Source organism: Leucoraja erinacea, chromosome 22 (assembly GCF_028641065.1).
Source record: "Leucoraja erinacea ecotype New England chromosome 22, Leri_hhj_1, whole genome shotgun sequence".
Taxonomy (NCBI): Eukaryota; Metazoa; Chordata; class Chondrichthyes; order Rajiformes; family Rajidae; genus Leucoraja; species Leucoraja erinaceus.
This window is the reverse complement of record NC_073398.1, coordinates 24,943,894-24,962,383: the sequence shown is the minus strand read 5'-3', so window position 1 is coordinate 24,962,383 and position 18,490 is coordinate 24,943,894. Positions and strand designations below refer to the sequence as shown.

The window sequence follows — 18,490 nt, the reverse complement described above, 5'->3', positions numbered from 1 at the left end:
GTTACATGCTGCTAACAAGCTCCACACTGGGCCCAATGAAATACTCCTGGTGATTACACCACTGACCTCAGTGGTATTATTGATCTCTATACTGATTCTGGTAATACAATTAGTGACCTCTGCGATGACCTCAGTAATGTACTCCTAGTAACCTCGGCTAATAAACCTTAGGCATTCCACTTGTTGACTTTGACTGACATGTTGTCAATGTCCTTCTGGCCCCTGAACTCCATGTGTAGGATTGAAAATATCCGTAAAATATGAAAAGATTAAATCTACAGAATGTTAGAAATCTTCTCATTTTTATTGGACTCACTTGAATTCTTTAACCCACTGCAGCATGTTCAGGTCTTTGTGGTTACAGAGGTGCATGTAATCTCCCTTCGTGTGCCAGGGATAGAACGAATGGTAGCGGATCATGTACAGTCCCTGCAACAAGCATGCACACACAAGTCAAGACAGATATCCAACAATTGGTCATAGTTGGAAATTGATACATTACATATGTACATAATAGATGGAGCCATTCGTCTAAATGCATACAAAATGGCACAAAACCTTAATGTGTTAGAAATGAGTTTTTAAAGACACTTTCTCCTTAAAATTGTATGCAACTCTGGTCAAACCACCAGTCTGAAACATTTATAAAACACCACCTCCCCCATGTTCTCCAGGGATGCTGCCTGACTTGCTGAGTTACTGCAGTACTTTGTCTTTTTTTTGTAAACCAGCATCTACAGTTCTTTGTTTCTACACTCAAACCTTCACTTCATTTTCCTCCTTCCCAGGACTTGCAGTACTGCTTTTTGACCCTTCAGTGCTTGCTCCATACTAATGCAGAAAGAGGGCCTCAAGTCCTCGTCAATCTTCTCTGCACCCTTTCCAGCTGAACAATATCTTTCCTATAACAGGGCAACCAAAACTGACCACAATACTCCAAATGTGGCCTCACCACTGTCTTGTACAACTGTTACCTCCCAACATCTATACTAAATACTCTGGCTGATGATGGCCAATGTGTTGAAAGCCTTTTTGACCACCCCATCTACCTGTGACACCACTTCCAAGGAATATATACCTGCACTCCTAGATCCCTCTGCTCTACAGCACTTCACCAGGACCCTGACATTCACTGGTTAGATTTCCCAAAATGCAACACCTCACACCTCTTTGTATTAAACTCCCATCAACCATTACTCAGCCTACTTGCCCAACCGATCAAGATCCTGCTGCAATTTTCGACAACCATTTTCACTACACTACCACCCACTTTTGTGTCATCTGCAAACTTACTAATCATGCCTTGTACATTCTCATCCAAATTATTGATGTAGATGTCAAACACCAATGGGGCCCAGCACCGAATCCTGAGGCATACCACCAATTACAGGCCTCCAGTAGGAAAAATAAGCACCTACTATCAATGTTTGCTTCCTTCCATGAAACCAATTCTATACCCAGGTTTAAGGTGAGGGGGAAAAGATTTAATAGGAATCTGAGGGGCAACTTTGTTTACACAAAGGGTGGTAGGTGTATGGAATGATTTGCCAGAGGAGGTGGTTGAGACAAGTACTATCGCAACGTTGAAAACATATTTGGAGTGGTACATAGATAGGCTAGGTTTAGGGAATATGGGCCAACGCAGGCAGGTGGGACTCGTGTGAATGGGGCTTGTTAGTTGGTGTGGGCAGGTTGTGTACAATGCAACGCTCCCTCTACCGACCTGGAATATTGCCCTGGATTATTAGTCCAAATTCCTGGCCACTGTGACTGAATTGATCATGCAACTAACTAAGCCATAGGTGCTCAGCAATTTCTAAGAACATTGTCCAGTTTATAATAATTGCAACGGGGGTAATGATCATCCAATTTATTTAGATAGATTCCCTGAGAAGAGATACAAAAATGATTCAGAATTACCTCTTCGGGAAGTTTGCATCCATTAGTTTTCAGCACATTATACAGATACTCTACAAAGAAAAGGTAAATGTTTCAGAAAATTACTGTTCTTAGATTGTCACTTTTAGCAGAATTGTAAATGCAGTAATTTCCCACTTCCCCTCCCCTGCAGACATGTGGTCCTACGTCATTGTAATCAAACAAGTTGCAGCATTGAATATTACCAAGCTGCCCAGTAAAAAGTTTCAAAAGCAGTTTGCATATGTAGATTTCATGCAACATGTAGGACCTATCCCAAACTCACTTTAACACTGGTTCTGATCCACTGACTTAATATACTTCAGTCTTTGGTTCAAATAACTTGTTTCCCGGGACACTATCACTTGACTAAATATGCCTGCACAGATATGTCACCAGCTGGAGCAATGAGATAAACCCACTTTCCATCTTGTTGTCATCTTTGTTCATATACTTCCTTTCCAAATATAAAGTATTTAACTTTCAAATGATCTTCTATTATTTTTCGCTGTGTATAAATCATTCAGTGTAATAACACTGTGTGAAAAAATATTCAACTTCCCTTGGCCTTTGTGGCACGAGGATTTGAATACAAGAGTCTTGCTATAATTATGTGGCACTCTGGAGAAGCCACATGTGGAATGTGGGGGAGCTGACATCCCCCATGATGCAGGAACATGGATTGCCCAGACGCGGAGGGCCCAAAACGCCGCCGGCTACGGGAGTCAAGATCGTCCTGTCAACGGAGGGCTCGAGGCCTCCGACCGCGGGAGAGCAAAGGGAAGAGATTGATCTTTTTTTCGCCTTCCATCACAGTGAGGAATGTAGAGGAGTCACTTTGCTGGATGTTTATGTTAAAATGGATTTTAAAACCCATTTTAGCATAAACATCCAGCTTTTTATTTGTATGACTGACTTGGCAAATTAAAATTCCTCATATGTTGCAAAACATACTTGGCTAATAAAGTATTATTGTGATTGTATAAATTGAGGGCAAATAAGCAAGGAAATGGTCATTTCAAAGTATAATAATCAAAAAATTATCAAAATTTTCCAGTGTAAAGGATACTTCTCTCTAATTAGAGTAAGCAAGCAAGGAACAGGTATCATGTTACAAGTAGGAATAATATAAAATATTTTCAATATAACAAGTGTAAACAAGCAAAGAGTTGGTGTCATGTTAAGGTATGATTATCACAAATTTTCTGTGTAAATTAAGAAGTGACAAGAAAGTAAAATGTGTTATTTTAAGGTATAATAAAATAAATTACAGTATAAAGGGTAAACGGGCAAGAAAACGGTGTCATGTCAAGGTTCAATTATCAAAACAATTCTGCATAAAGGGGGGGGGGGGGCTGTCCCCTTTTACCCCCTCCAGGCGCGTTGCCCCTTGGAACCCTACCAGGGGTTAATGACCCCTGGACCCCCATCTCTCTTCTGCTTTTTTCAGTTTTTGCCTGTCTCATGCCTGGATATGCTTTTCACAAAGGGAGTGCAACAAATGTTCATCAAATTTATTATTAGGATGCCAGCTGTCATATAAAATGAGATTAAGTAGATTGGAGATGGACTCTTGAGTATGGAAGAATGAGTAGCGATTTCATTGAAATTTACAAAATTCTTATGGGGCTTGATAGAGCAGCTGCAGGGATAAAGTTTCTTCTGGTTGGAATGCCTAGAACCAGCGCTCAGTCTCAAAGTTAGGTGTTAGCCATTCTGGACAGATATGATTTTTTTTTTTCACCTGGAGGATATTGAATCTATTGAGAAAGTGGTGGGCTCTGACACAGTACATTTAAGGCATTGTTTCACATATTAAGGGATATGGGGTTCACACAAAGTGACATTCAGCTATAAAATTAATCGTTATGAATGGTGCAGCCAACATGAATGGCCTGCTTTTGTATTTTTTGTTATCTTTCTTCAACTGTATGTACCTGCACTCATTTCAGGAACTGAAAGTTCCTTTCTATATTGGTTCCTTAACAGATCTCATTGCCAGTCAGAATATGGGATTTGCCAATCACCTACTACTTACCATCATGCCCCCAAGACATCATCACTTTTTCCAAACCACAGTTAGGCTCATAAATCCCACAGAGCGAGCTGCAGAACATAAAACAAAATCTCTTATGGCACATTATTTTCAAACATCGTAACCTGCTCATGATCAAAGACCATCTGCACCCATCTGTTTCCAGAGAGAAACAATTAACAAGTTATCTAAATAGGGGAGATGTGTGAGGAATATGAGGCCTGACATAATTAGTCTTTTTCTTTTGCTGTGGTCTCAGGATCCTGAAGCACATTCTATTTAAGATGACAGTTTTCCTTGTGCATGAAGAAAAAGGTAGAAGTTATCCCTCCCCTTCTCCCAATTATCTTCCCAGTGGGCTATCTTCAGTCACCACCTCCCCTGCTTCAACATTTACTCACGTTTTCTGCAGATAAATGATGAAGCCGAATTTTAGTTAAAAATATTAAATTGGTTTCTGGGCTAGCTTACAGCTTATATTTAGTGTCAAATTAGGCTTTCCTCAGGTTGGGGGGTGTGAGAGATAACATTGTCTCCCAAGTGAAGGAGCTGGAGAGATATCTTTGAAAGTAAGATGCCATAAACCAATGTTTATGGGGGAGGAGGCAATAAAGGAAGAGAGAAATAAACAGTCACATCTTTGTAAACAAATGATCTATGTTTATGAGGGACCAAATGACAGAGGAAGCAGCGAACAGAGCAAGGGTGGTCTATTTGGAGATAAAACAAATGGACAATGTTTTTAGTATATCTTGTACCATGTAAAAAAAGGTTTGATGTGATGCATTCTGTGGAAACCTTTTCCAGTACTTCTGACCATGACTAATGTCTGTGGAATGTGATAAGGGGACAAAAAACCTATTTAAAGCAATGTAATTCTGTTGTTCAGGGAAGAGGACTGGGGACAGTCAAGTGTCTGTGTTGGTCACTTGACTGGAGTCTCCCTCCCTTCCATCGGCCGATGTTAAGTAAAGTTTTGCACTGGTCTACCAAACAGTTTGTGTGGTGTCTGTTTATTAAGAAGCGAACCTGGTTTAGTAGTTAAGATAAGTAGCTTTTTCATAAATACTAACACATTTGAGACCAAAGGTTAAGGTAGGTGGTAGGTTTTAAGGACCTTTTTAAAGTGGGAGGGAATGAGCTGCAGAAGTTCAATTGAGGGCATTCCTTAAACAGTCATGAACTGGATGTTGCAGGCTATATAAATATGAGAAGGGACAATGAGGAAAGAAATGTGATCCACGGAATTGTGGGGAGGATTGTGGGCAAAGATTCACGCAGTCTATTGTCAACCAGAAGATGAAAATATTCCAGATCTTACTTATTTTGGTTTCCTTGATGGACAGTGAGGTTTGATCTCCTGAGACCTCACTGAGTGAGTGCGCATGAAGAATAGGATCCTTACCTGTATCTTGCGTCCTTGAGATCTGGATTATCTGCGAATGTGTTGTTCCTGTAAACGATGGATTCTTGAAACCGACAGCCGACTGGGTAAGTGTCTCCGACCACACACCACTATGGAGAGGCAATGATTATAATCAAAACTGCAATCCATAAGATTACCCCATAGTCTGCAGGCATTTCCCAGGACATAACCACTCTCGTCATCACCCCAAAATCATTGTAGCTACAGACATGGACTTAACATCACAGCAATAACTTACCATTAACATGACAAAACGTATTTCACTATACCTGACACACGTGACAATAAAGATACCGTTGACCAAAACCATCCCAAGGTGCTTCACAATAGATGTATCATGCAAGAAAGTGCCACCAGGAGGTGAGAAGAGGTTACCAGGAAAGACTCCATTTGGCAACAAGAGTGGGGATTTTAAAATTTGAGGCATTGTAAACCCGGGGCCAATTCAGATCAACAAAAAACGTAATGGGTAAACAGGAGACTTAGAGTCACAGATCATTGCAAAGTAAAAACAGACTTTTCATCCCAACTTGTCCATGCTGACCAAGTTTGCATTCCGCGTTAGTCGCATTTGACTGCTTTTGGCCCTTATCCCTCTAAAACCATTTCACCCATATCTAACTATCTATATATTACTAAAACTCGCATCTTATTTGTTAGTGAGTCTGTCTGTCTGTGATTCATGGCCTAAATTACGCCAAAACGGTACACGATAACACTACAATTTTTGCACCACCTAACTCACCATTGTCCTGTGGTGTGTTGTATCAAATGCGTTCAGATTGATGATATATTTTACAAGTTATTCACATTTTTAACTTTACAAAACCCCACTTTGAGGACAATAACTTCAAGTGCAGTGGCAATTACAGCTATGACATCATAATGGGATCTCATTTACATTACAAAAAACTCGCTGTCCCCGATAAAAGCACGCTGGACACAGATATGGACACGGACTGGGCCCGGAGCTCCTCCCCTCCCTGATCAATACCTTAGCCTCAAAAAGTCACTGACTGACTTTCAGTTATTTTAAAATGCCGTGCGGAAAGGAAAGGGGAGGGGGAGGCAACCAACCGAGGGAGGGGGGAGGGAGAGGGAGAAGATTTCCCACAGGCCCGCCCACAGCGGCTCGAACCACAGCCCAGGGCCCTGAGCACGGCAGCACAAAGCCACGGACACAGACACAGACTAGGTCCGGAGCCGTGCTCTTCCCTTCCCCTCCCACGGCTCCAGACCAGAATATTGCGTTGGGGGAATGAGGCCCAAAGGGTCCCACTTGGGGTAGGGAGGGGAGAGGGGTTATGGACAATGTTAATAAAGACAAGACTCCCAGTCCAAGGAGAGATTCGTAACATTGTTGTAAGGAGAGGGGGGGAGGGGACAAGGAGAGGGTTGTTGTTTAATAGAGAGGATGGGGGTAGGGAGGGGAGAGGGGCTATGGAGGGAGGGAGTGTCTGTGGGTAGGGGAAGGGAGAGGGGAGGGGAGAGGGGAGGGGAAGAGGAGAGGGGAAAGGGGTAGGGAGTGCTGGGGATGAGGAGAAATGAGCCTCGTCTGCGCAGTTGGGGGCTATCGTTGAGTGGTGGAATATTGCGTTGGGGGAACGGGTTTGCGTTGGGGGAACTGGTGAGTGGTGGAAATTTGCGTTGGTGGAATGGGTTGTGACAAGGACCCAACGGTTCCCACTTGGTCTAGTGTCTTATCTAAATTTCTTGATAATTGTAATTTGTATCCGCTTCTGTAGCTTTCTCTAGCAGCTCATTTCAGACGTTGGACCACCATCTGAGCAAAAAATTTGCCCTGAGGTCATATTAAATCTCATTACTATCACTTTAAGCATATGCCCTCCTGTTTTAGAATCCCCTACGATAGTGATTGTTCACTATCGTAGGGGATAGAAAAAGATAGTATTCACAATACACTTGTTTTTGTACACTTCAATAATGTAATTATTTGATGAAATCCAGGACACAGGCAGCAGTGTTTTAAAGGTTTCAGTATTAGTGGGTAATCTAATTGAAAATGTCATTAAATAAGGATGATAAGCCAATTAGAGAAAAAAAATTAGTCTGGTTGGAAATTCCAGGTCAAGCTACTTAAATGTCGGGCTACTTGAGGGTGATGTTAGGAAGCAAATCGTTACACTCTGGGAATCCAGAACTCTCTGACCTATAAAGAGTTAGTAGGTTAATTGGTTATTGTAAATTACCCCCTGGTGATATTGGGCAATAGGAGAATGGGGGAAAAAATGGGTATGTGAGAGAGAATGGTTTATAGGAATATACGTGGGAAAATGGGATTGTTCTGAAAGCCTGTCTACAGTCAACGATCCAAATGGCCTAGTTCCATGTCAATAGAGAATGTGAGTTATGGAAGCAAAAGCAGGTAAATAGACATAAAGTATAAACACTGATCTAACTGAAAGCGGGCATTCTGAAGGGGCTAAGTGACCTCTTGCTTCTATGATTCTGCCCCTGTTTTGACAGCACATACAATCTGTAGGGTTATGTTCACCGATCCTCCTTCCCAGGTTCACTCAAGATTCCCCATCCCTACCTGCGGCTCCCCCCAGATTGAGAGGATTTTCCCGATATCATGTAGCAGTCCAACAAGGTGCAGCCAGTCTACAAAAAAAAAACAAACTCAAACTAGTTGCAATCCAACAGAGAATGGACAATTCTAACTCAAAAATAAGAAAAATGGTGCTGCAAGATCTCAGTGAGATAAGCAGCATCTGTGGAGGCAAAAGATGTTAGTCGACATTTTGGCTTGAGATCCTGTGACAGGCCCAATTCTGCTTCCCTACTACTGATCTCCACCCCTCAGTATTCAAATCACTCGGCTCCGCACTCTTCCCAGTCCTTGACCCCCATCCCCAAAATACTTTAAATCCCGTGATCCGTTGGTGCCTCAACTATGTAAATTCCTGTCTTCTCAACCTCATCCGAATCTAATCCAGACTATAGAAAACTTTGTCTCCAAACATCTGATTCATGTCTCCGATGAAATTGTGTGTGGGTAAGAAATGAGACAGTCACTACCGAGTGAATGCTGGCTGCCATTAGAGGACTGGTGCTAACAAAGAGTTGCACTGGTGGAATAATGAAGGAGTGCTGCAGGCATGAAGAAAGAACAGTAACAGTATGCATTTCTGAAGAACCACTGCACTGTTGAAATGGGAGAATGAGCACTTTGAGAGGCAACTGCTACTCTGAATCTAACATGAAGTCATCATCCATCCATTTGTTTCTGTGCACCTGTGTGTGTATCTGACTTAGACTACTCTCCATCTCTTGAGTCCCTGCCTGCGTTTCCTCATGTTTGCTGTCAGTCTTTCTGTCTGCTTTTATCTCCGTGTCTACTAGCCTGTGATCTCCAAACACACCCGAGTGACACTCATCCATTACCTAGGCTGCGATGAACATTTCTGATTCCCTCTGCAGTTTGGTAGGCATGGAATGAGTTTGGAAAATCCACATCGGGATCAGATTCATCCACCAAATGGTCGAGCGCCTGAAGAGCCTCCATCACCGTCATTTCAGCCTGTAAACATGGGACCCACCGAGAGATCTGTAATCATAGATAACAGACAAACACCAGGTACATGAGTCAGTCAACAAATTGATTTTTTCCACTCGAATTCCAAAGGCCATCATAATCCATACTCCTTCCCATCCCAACACCCCTTTAATCCATAAACTGACAACTCACATCTACCTCGCTCAATGCTTCAACAACCTAATAGCTTAACCCTATGCCGCAGTGCGTTTCTCCCACCAATAATGTTCTCAACAAGAGGAAGGCTGATTTTAAAGATTTGTAAAGGGAACTTTCTCAGGAGGATTTCAATCAAAGACTGGCAATGAATGAGCTTGTCAAGAAGATCTTTCAAGTGCAGTTAGCCAAGTGCCAACCGGGGGGGAAAGCATGGGTATCCAAAGCTTCAACTCCTTGGTTAAAAAAAAAAAGGGAATTAAATTAAATAGGCTAATTATAGACCTATACAAAATAGGTGTATAGAGGGTAGTGTACAATTAACCGGTGACTATTGATTGCAATGCAGTCAGAGCATCCACCTTGTGCTGCCATTCGTTTGAGTGATTTTTCTCTCTCTCGTAGTTGCATAGTGAGAACAGAATGATAACAATGGCATTCTCTCACTGGTTAGGCCCTAAGTAAAAGGTTGTAGCCAGTTTGAGCACCATACTTTAGGAAAGGTGTTATTGCTTTGGAGGGATTTACTTTAATGTTACATAAAGATAGGGCGGCATAATAGTAGAATTGCTGCCTTACAGCGCCAGAGACCTGGGTTCAATCCTGACTACAGGTGCTGTCAATACGGAGTTTATACGTCCTCCTTGTGACGTGGGGGGTTTTCTGGTTGCTCCGGTTTCCTCCCACACTCTAAAGACGTACAGATTTGTAGGTTAATTGGCTTTGGTAAAAATTGTAAAATTGTCCATAATACGTAGGATTCTATCAGTGTACAGGATGTTTGCTGTACGGTGGGACTCAGTGGGTCAAAGGTGTTTCCATGCTGTATCTCTAAAGTAAACAGTGTTTCCATGCTGTATCTCTAAAGTAAAGTAAAGAACATCAGTTAAATAGATTCACTCATGAAATTTATAATAGTGCTGCTTGGAACAGAACCAAAGAAAGTTGGTGAGAGGTGTTTATAATCATACATAGTTTTGAGACGGTCCATCAGAGTGCAAAAGGTCAGATGTGAGAGGGCACAGAAACCAGATGCGCTTCTTGGCACCTCAATCAACCCTTATGAAGTCAAATGTTCCATTCAAAAAGACAGTGCAGATTGGATTCAGGAATAGTTTTTAAGGAGAACTGTATAAGTACTTGAATGGAATTATTTACAGCACTCAGAGAAAGGAAAGGGTGTGGGATTGATTAGATAGCTCTGTAAGGCAATTTATTTGGAATATTCACAACCCTTTCAGTCTGGCAAGGACACTGAAGATAATTCATGTAGGAATAGGAATACTTTATTGTCACATGTGACTAGGCACAGTGAAATTTGTTGCTTGCATACACATTGTATACAAATAGCAGTCACCTATGGCGCTGACAAAGTTACAAAGCACGCCGGCTCCTCAGAGACTCATAGAGTGATACAGTGTGGAAACAGGCGTTTTGCCCAACTCGCCCACACCGCCAACAATGTCCCAGCTCCACTAGTCCCACTTGCCTGCGCTTGGTCCATATCCCTCCAAACCTGTCCTATCCCTGTACCTGTCAAACTGTTTCTTAAATGATGGGATAGTCCCAACCTCAACTACCTGGCAGCTTGTTCCTTTGTATGAAAAAGTTACCCCTCGGATTCCTCTTAAATCTTTTCCCCTTCACCTTGAACCTATGTCCTCTGGTCCTCGATTACCCTACTCTGGGCAAAAGACTCTGTGCATCATCCCGATCTATTACTCTCACGACTTTGTATACGTCTATAAGATCTCCCCTCATCTTCCTGCGCTCCATAGAATAGAGATCAACCTCTCATTGTAGCTCACACCCTCTAGTCCTGGCAACATCCTTGTAAATCTTTTCTGAACCCTTTCAAGCTTGACAATATCTTGACATGGTTCCCAGACTGAAAACAATATTCTAAATGCAGTCTCACTATCATGTTACACTCCTTTTGTTCTCTGCTCTCCCACAGCGGTTCCTCCATTGTCCCTTAATCCTCCCATCCTCCATTATACTTATTTAAAGTATTCCACAGGATGTTTTAGATACCCCCGAGAGAGAAAATGAATCCTCGATTTGGTACCTTATTTGAAAGACAGGCAGTAAGAGGTGAAATGAGCCTCAGAGATCAGGATCTTAAATTTAGGATAATTCTCACCTTTCTCTTCACAAACTCCACTGTCTGGTAAGTGTGCATCAGTCGATATGTGTTCAAGACCCGGTCCTGGAGGACTCCATACTAAATAAAGAACAAGCAGTGCACATATCAAAACATTTTATCCAACTGGATCTCCCCCTCAGCAACACCATATAAAACGTGTCCATGCTTTAGATTTCATGCAGACACAAAAGTGGACCACACTGCATATTGACCTCTCCCATGGGCCTGATAAATTGTCATTGTGTAACATCCATCATTTGTTTTCCTTTCTCTCCCTCTCCCCCTCACCCCCCTCTTTCTCTCCCCTCTCCCACCCTATCTCCCTCCCTCCCTATCTCCCTCACTCCCTCCCTCACTTTCCCCCTCTTCCCCTCTCCCTCCCCACGTGTTGTGATGCTGTAACTCACCTCAAAATTCCTGTAATTGCTTTTGTTCGTAATGTTATTGTTTGTCACAGTATGGACACACACTTGGTCCAAAGGTTCAGTGTTGAAACACTGTAATGAAATAACAGTGAGTGAGATTAAGGAAGATTTGCCTGCCTTCCACCTTGTGATATCAGTAACTCAGAAAAGTAGTCATTCAATTGAGATCTAGGACAAAAAGGTGAGTGTGGGAATGGGAAGGATTCTCCTCCATTGTCAAAGTGAGGCTAAACACAGTATGGAGGAACAGCATCTCATATTTCGCTTGGGCAGCTTACAGCCCAGTGATTATTGATTTATCTAACTTCAAGTAACCCCGGCATTCCCTCTCACTCTATCCCTCCCACGCCCAGATCGCACCAGCTTCTCATTTTCACCCAACAAACAGCTAAAAATGGCCTGTTTCCTTTACCATTGTTACTTTTTTGCACATCTTTCATTCATTGTTTATCTCTCTACATCGTTGAGTATATCTCTCGTTTCCCTTTCCCGTGACATTCAGTCTGAAGAAGGGTCTCGACCTGAAACGTCACCCATTCCTTCTCTCCAGAGATGCTGCCTATTCCGCTGAGTTACTCCAGATTTTTGTGTCTTTTTTTTGGTTTAAACCAGCATCTACAGTTCCTTACTACACAGATCTAAATCAATCTCATTCTCATTAGATCCCCTCACCACATCCACCCAATCCCCATAAACCTTCAGTTGATCTCCATCCCATTTATAGCATAATTTGATTGTCATCCAAACTCCACTGCATGTTCCTGCATGTGTCAACTTCCAGTCTTATCCAGCTCTAGAGTAAATCAACAGCAGCAAACAAAATTCAAATTATTGCAGCTGTGTAAAGGCCCCAAAGCGCTGAAAATTGGGAGGAAAAAGTGATCAAGGCAGAGAGAGATAAAAGGGAAAATTTGCACATGAGAAATATAACATTATTGCAGGAGAGAGGCAGAGAACAGAGGGCAGTGAGAAAAAAAGAGTGAGATAATGAGGAACAGAGCAAGAGTGAGACACGCAGAACATCACATATGAAAAAAGTATAGAAGTACGGACTCAAGGGTCTCCTCCTGTCTTTCAAAGATTGAACTTTCACATGCCTTTGACATAAACATGGAGCCATCTCCATATTCTTTCATAAACCATCTTTTCAGGCCCATTGGGCTTATTTATTTCTCTCTCTTTCACATTAATTCATGCACACACACTCACTTTCCTTAGTCACTTTATTACTCTTTGTGACTCAGATACTCTCACCAACATTAACCCAAGGATCTCTCACTGTCTCCTTTTCACTCTCCATTGCTCTCTGCCTCTCCCGCAATCATTTTATATTTCTGATATTCTAATTCTTCCCCTTTTTCTCTCCCTATCTTGGTCTCTTTTCCCAATTACCTTTCTGTCTCTCTGTTTCAGTTTTTTTCCAAGTTTCTCTCTGCCTCTTTCTTTCTTTTTATTTGAGTCTTTTTACATAAGTTTCAACGCTCAGATTCTTCTGGTTAAACTCACCGTCTGCGACTGCCTCATCGACTGGGAAGCACACATGATGCTGTTGACTGTGTGTGTATGTGTGCTTAACCTCACCGAGTTAAGTACTTCTCCATGGATTATGGAAAGGTCAATGTTCAGGGTTAACAATGTTACCTTTTTGCTCATCATTAGACAATTGCGATATGTTGTTGGTTACTCATTCAAAGAGGAGTTTATTAATTATCTCCATATCACTTTCACTTCACTGCTCATTTACCTTATTAATGACCTCACTGCGAACACAACAATACACAGATACAGCCGTGAATATCTCGACCTGTGTCTATCTGTCTTGTATATCTGTCTGCTTAAGTTTGTATTGTATGTACCGTACATCGCCATAAATGTATGTGTAATGTCCACACTTACATGTGTATGGGCACATGTATGCACCAAATGTATCTGGCAAAACATCTGTGAATATGGATGTTCAGTCATAAACTCGGTAATAATACAGTACAGAATTTACCCACACCTATCTATACAAATCCCATTTTCCAGCACTTGGCCCAAAGTTTGACATGCCAGGGTTTCAAATACTCATCTATTTACTTCCTACATGTTGCTCACACCGTCCCCACAGGCAGTGATTTCACATTTCAACCATCCTCTGGGCGAAAATATTCTTCCTGAAATCTGCTTTAAATGTTCTATCTCTTACCTTAAATATTTTCTCTCTGATTATACACCCCCCCCCCTCTACTCTCCCCTTCTCCTCTTCCCCCCCCCCCTCCACCCCACCCCCCTCTCCATCTCTCTCTTTCTCTGCCCCACTCTCTCTGCCCGTCGAGATAGGGCGGGGATAGAAACATAGAAACATAGAAAATAGGTGCAGGAGTAGGCCATTCGGCCCTTCGAGCCTGCACCGCCATTCAATATGATCATGGCTGATCATCCAACTCGGTATCCTGTACCTGCCTTCTCTCCATACCCCCTGATCCCTTTAGCCACAAGGGCCACATCTAACTCCCTCTTAAATATAGCCAATGAACTAGCCTCAACTACATTATGTGGCAGAGAATTCCAGAGATTCACCACTCTCTGTGAAAAATATTTTTCTCGATGGGGTAAAAGGAGCCAATTAATAATATTAATATAATATCAAGGGGGGGTGGTTAGTGTGTGTGTGTGTGGGGGGGGGGTTAGTGTGTGTGGGGGGGGGGGGGTTAGTGTGGGGGGGGGGGGTTAGTGTGTGGGGGGGGGGGGGTGTGTGGGGGGGGGGTTTGTGTGTGGATAGTGTGTGTGTGTGGGGGGGAGGATAGTGTGTGTGTGTGTGGGGGCTGGTTAGTGTGTGTATGACGCCACAGACAGCCCCCCCCCCCCCCCCCCACCCCCCACACCCCCGCAACCACGCGTTGAGGGGACGGGACCCAACGGGTCCCTCTTGGTCTAGTAACATTTAAAAGACACTTGGACAAGTACATGGATAGGAAAGGTTTAAAGGAATATTGGTGAAACGTAGGCAAATGTTATTAGCTTAGACAGGAACTTGATCTGCATAGATTACTTGGGCCAAAGGGGATGATTTATGATTGTACACGGCATTGTCAAATACCAGTAAGATAGGCACAGCATCATCTGTGTACAATATAAATCTCCCTTTACACTGTTGTATCAAATATCCCACTATCAGATATAGTTTTGTTTGATTTATTATTGTCACGTGCACCGAGGTACAGTGAAAAGTTTTAGTTTGTGTGCTATCCAATCAATGAAAAGGCAATAAATAAATACAATCAAGCCTATGTTTCTATGTTTCAATCCACAGTGTGCTGATCAAGGATAAAGTGTACAACATTTAGTGCAAAGATATAACATTGAAGCCTGATAAAGTCCAATTAATTATAGTCCATACATCTCCAATGAGGTAATAGGAGGTCAGGACCACACTCTAGCTGATGACAGAACCTGTCAGTTGCCTGATAAAATCTGGGAAGAAACTGTTCCTGAATTTCTAGGTATGCATTTTCAAACGATCGTTCTATATAAATAGAAAGGTGAGATATAGAGTAAACCAACACCACCTAATAAAGAGAGACAGAAAACCCCCCACTTAGATAGATATTATGGGACTCTGAAGGTCCCTACCTTGTGCTCTTGTGTTTACTGTCTATGGGGTTAACTGGCCATTTTGCTCCAGGATTTTATGGTGCTGGTAGAATCTGTTCCATGACTGAGAGGAACTCAAGGTTCAATAAGTTTCAGTACTTTGAACATTTGGAAATTTTGCAAATCTCTTACTCTATTAACTGAGAGTAAAACTAGTTACAGGTGGGTACCCATGTCTTACCAACTGGAGTCTGCTACAGCCGTTCCAAGAGCAAGGGACTTGGGTCAGTCCAACATAGAACTGTTTCTCTCAGCACCTAATTATGTAATGCACTTTGGAAAACATAATTCCTCTGACAGTGCAGGTTAGGCCTATCCAATTGTGAAAATCCTTTATGTAATCTCCTGAGTGAAACAATGGGCTAAGCAAAAAATCCCAAAACCTAAACATCAGCCATACCTAAACTCTATCACACATCAGGAGTGACACAAATCCATAAACAACAAAACTTTCTCACAGATGGTTTAATGTTTAAGGAATATTATCTGTTACTTCTCCGCTGCCATATATGACAACTTTTACACCAGTCCTTAGCCATTACAAGCCAAACTGCAGCATCAGAACCTAGTGTCCAATGTAAAATGTGCTCTCGGAAAGACAGGCTCTCATTTATAGAAACATAGAAAATAGGTGCAGGAGTAGGCCATTCGGCCCTTCGAGCCTGCACCGCCATTCAATATGATCATGGCTGATCATCCAACTCATTATCCTGTTCCTGCCTTCTCTCCATACCCCCTGATCCCTTTAGCCATAAGGGCCACATCTAACTCCCTCTTAAATATAGCCAATGAACTGGCCTCAACTACCTTCTGCGGCAGAGAATTCCAGAGATTCACCACTCTCTGTGTGAAAAAAGTTGGAAAAGGGAGGGAGAGAGAAAACGGGGAATTACAGACCAGTTAGTCTAACGTCGGTAGTGGGGAAACTGCTAGAATCAGTTATTAAAGATGGGATATCAGCACATTTGGAAAGTGGTGAAATCATTGGACAAAGTCAGCATGGATTTATGAAAGGTAAATCATGTCTGACGAATCTTATAGAATTTTTTGAGGATGTAACTAGTAGAGTGGATAAGGGAGAACCAGTGGATGTGTTATATCTGGACTTTCAGAAGGCTTTCGACAAGGTCCCACATAAGAGATTAGTATACTAACTTAAAGCACACGGTATTGGGGGTTCAGTATTGATGTGGATAGAGAACTGGCTGGCAGACAGGAAGCAAAGAGTAGAAGTAAACGGGTCCTTTTCACAATGGCAGGCAGTGACTAGTGGGGTACCGCAAGGCTCAGTTCTGGGACCCCAGCTATTTACGATATATATTAATGATTTGGACGAGGGAATTGAATGCAACATCTCCAAGTTTGCGGATGACACAAAGCTGGGGGGCAGTGTTAGCTGTGAGGAGGATGCTAGGAGGCTGCAAGGTGACTTGGATAGGCTGGGTGAGTGGGCAAATGCATGGCAGATGCAGTATAATGTGGATAAATGTGAGGTTATCCACTTTGGTGGCAAAAATAGGAAAGTAGATTATTATCTGAATGGTGGCCGATTAGGAAAGGGGGAGATGCAACGAGACCTGGGTGTCATGGTACACCAGTCATTAAAAGTAGGCATGCAATTGCAGCAGGCAGTGAAGAAGGCGAATGGCATGTTAGCATTCATAGCAAAATGATTTCAGTATAGGAGCAGGGAGGTTCTACTGCAGTTGTACAGGGTCTTGGTGAGACCACACCTGGAGTATTGCATCCAGTTTTGGTCTCCTAATCTGAGGAAAGACATTCTTGCCATAGAGGGAGTACAGAGAAGGTTCACCAGACTGATTCCTGGGATGTTTGGACTTTCATATGAAGAAAGACTGGATAGACTCGGTTTGAACTCGCTAGAATTTAGAAGATTGAGGGGGGATCTTATAGAAACTTACAAAATTCTTAAGGGGTTGGACAGGCTAGATGCAGGAAGATTGTTCCCGATGTTGGGGAAGTCCAGAACAAGGGGTCACAGTTTAAGGATAAGGGGGAAATCTTTTAGGACCGAGATGAGGAAAGCTTTTTTCACACAGAGAGTGGTGAATCTCTGGAATTCTCTGCCGCAGAAGGTAGTTGAGGCCAGTTCATTGGCTATATTTAAGAGGGAGTTAGATCTGGCCCTTGTGGCTAAAGGGATCAGGGGGTATGCAGAGAAGGCAGGAACAGGACACTGAGTTGGATGATCAGCCATGATCATATTGAATGGCGGTGCAGGCTCGAAGGGCCGAATGGCCTACTCCTGCACCTATTTTCTATGTTTTCTATGTTTCTATGTTTACTTCCCTCCTCTCCCTCTATCACCTCTCCTCCCCCACTCTTCCTCTCCACGATCCCAAGGTTGCCACTCCTCTCCCTTCTTGTGTGCCCCCGGAGGAGCATCGGCCGTCGGCGCGGATCGGCTCAGCCAGGAAGCACCAGCAGCTACGGCCATGCCGGCGTGTGGGCGGACGGGGGGCTGGGGGTGTGGGGAGGTGGAGAGCTCGCCCACCCACAGTGTCCCTCAGCTCCAGTAAAGACATGATGGCGCAGGAAGGGGCGGACCATCCCGCGGAGTGACAGGAGAAGAGACCAATCCGCGCTGCACTGACTGGCAGGAGAGGAGATCGATCTGCGCATGCGCGTTTTTTAAAGATTTTTAAACCTCGCTAACTGTTACAATATACCACCAATCTGAATGAAACTTGTTGCACTCGCAGCACAGGAGAACGGTGAGTTAGCTGGCTAAATATTTTAGCGCTATCGCATGTCGTTTTTGCGCAAATAGAAAAAATGCTCAAACTGGAAGAGAACAAGATCAGTTTTAGTTGTGTACAGATAGAAGATTTCAAAAGAAGAAAAAATGGCTGAAAAAAAGGCTGAAAAAAACCTTGTCCCACCTTAACTGCCCGCACTTAGCTTCTTGTCAGGTCAGAATAAGGCCAGACTATTAGAGATGTCGCTACTTGCCAAGTCAGTGTATTGCTGTTCCTTCAATCCCTCACCTGTCCACAGGTTCCTCACTTACTCGCTCAGTCCCTGAACTGCTCAAAGGTCTCTCACCTACTCACAGGTCCCACACTTACTCATTCTGTCCCTCACCTGCTCACATGTATCTCACCTATTCACCCAGCCCTCACCTGCCTACCAGTCCCTTGATGGGTGGCCAGATCTAAAGCTTTTGCAT

General features: G+C 43.0%; 1 protein-coding gene across 4 annotated transcripts in view; it reads right to left on the bottom strand.

Moving 5' to 3' along the window:
• miox (myo-inositol oxygenase) overlaps window positions 1–18,490 on the bottom strand; it is a 29,001-nt gene that overhangs the window by 2,259 nt on the left and 8,252 nt on the right. For 3 of the 4 annotated variants that reach the window (XM_055653219.1, XM_055653218.1, XM_055653220.1), the window contains 8 exons: window positions 11,647–11,736; window positions 11,237–11,317; window positions 8,787–8,949; window positions 7,936–8,003; window positions 5,358–5,467; window positions 3,956–4,023; window positions 1,921–1,970; window positions 317–429 (listed from right to left, as the gene is read on the bottom strand). In XM_055653219.1, coding sequence (XP_055509194.1) covers window positions 317–429; window positions 1,921–1,970; window positions 3,956–4,023; window positions 5,358–5,467; window positions 7,936–8,003; window positions 8,787–8,949; window positions 11,237–11,317; window positions 11,647–11,736 — 743 coding nt within the window. Of the gene's footprint in view, window positions 1–316; window positions 430–1,920; window positions 1,971–3,955; window positions 4,024–5,357; window positions 5,468–7,935; window positions 8,004–8,786; window positions 8,950–11,236; window positions 11,318–11,646; window positions 11,737–13,170; window positions 13,333–18,490 lie in introns of those variants that run through there. The other variant, XM_055653217.1, reaches the window with a different exon arrangement.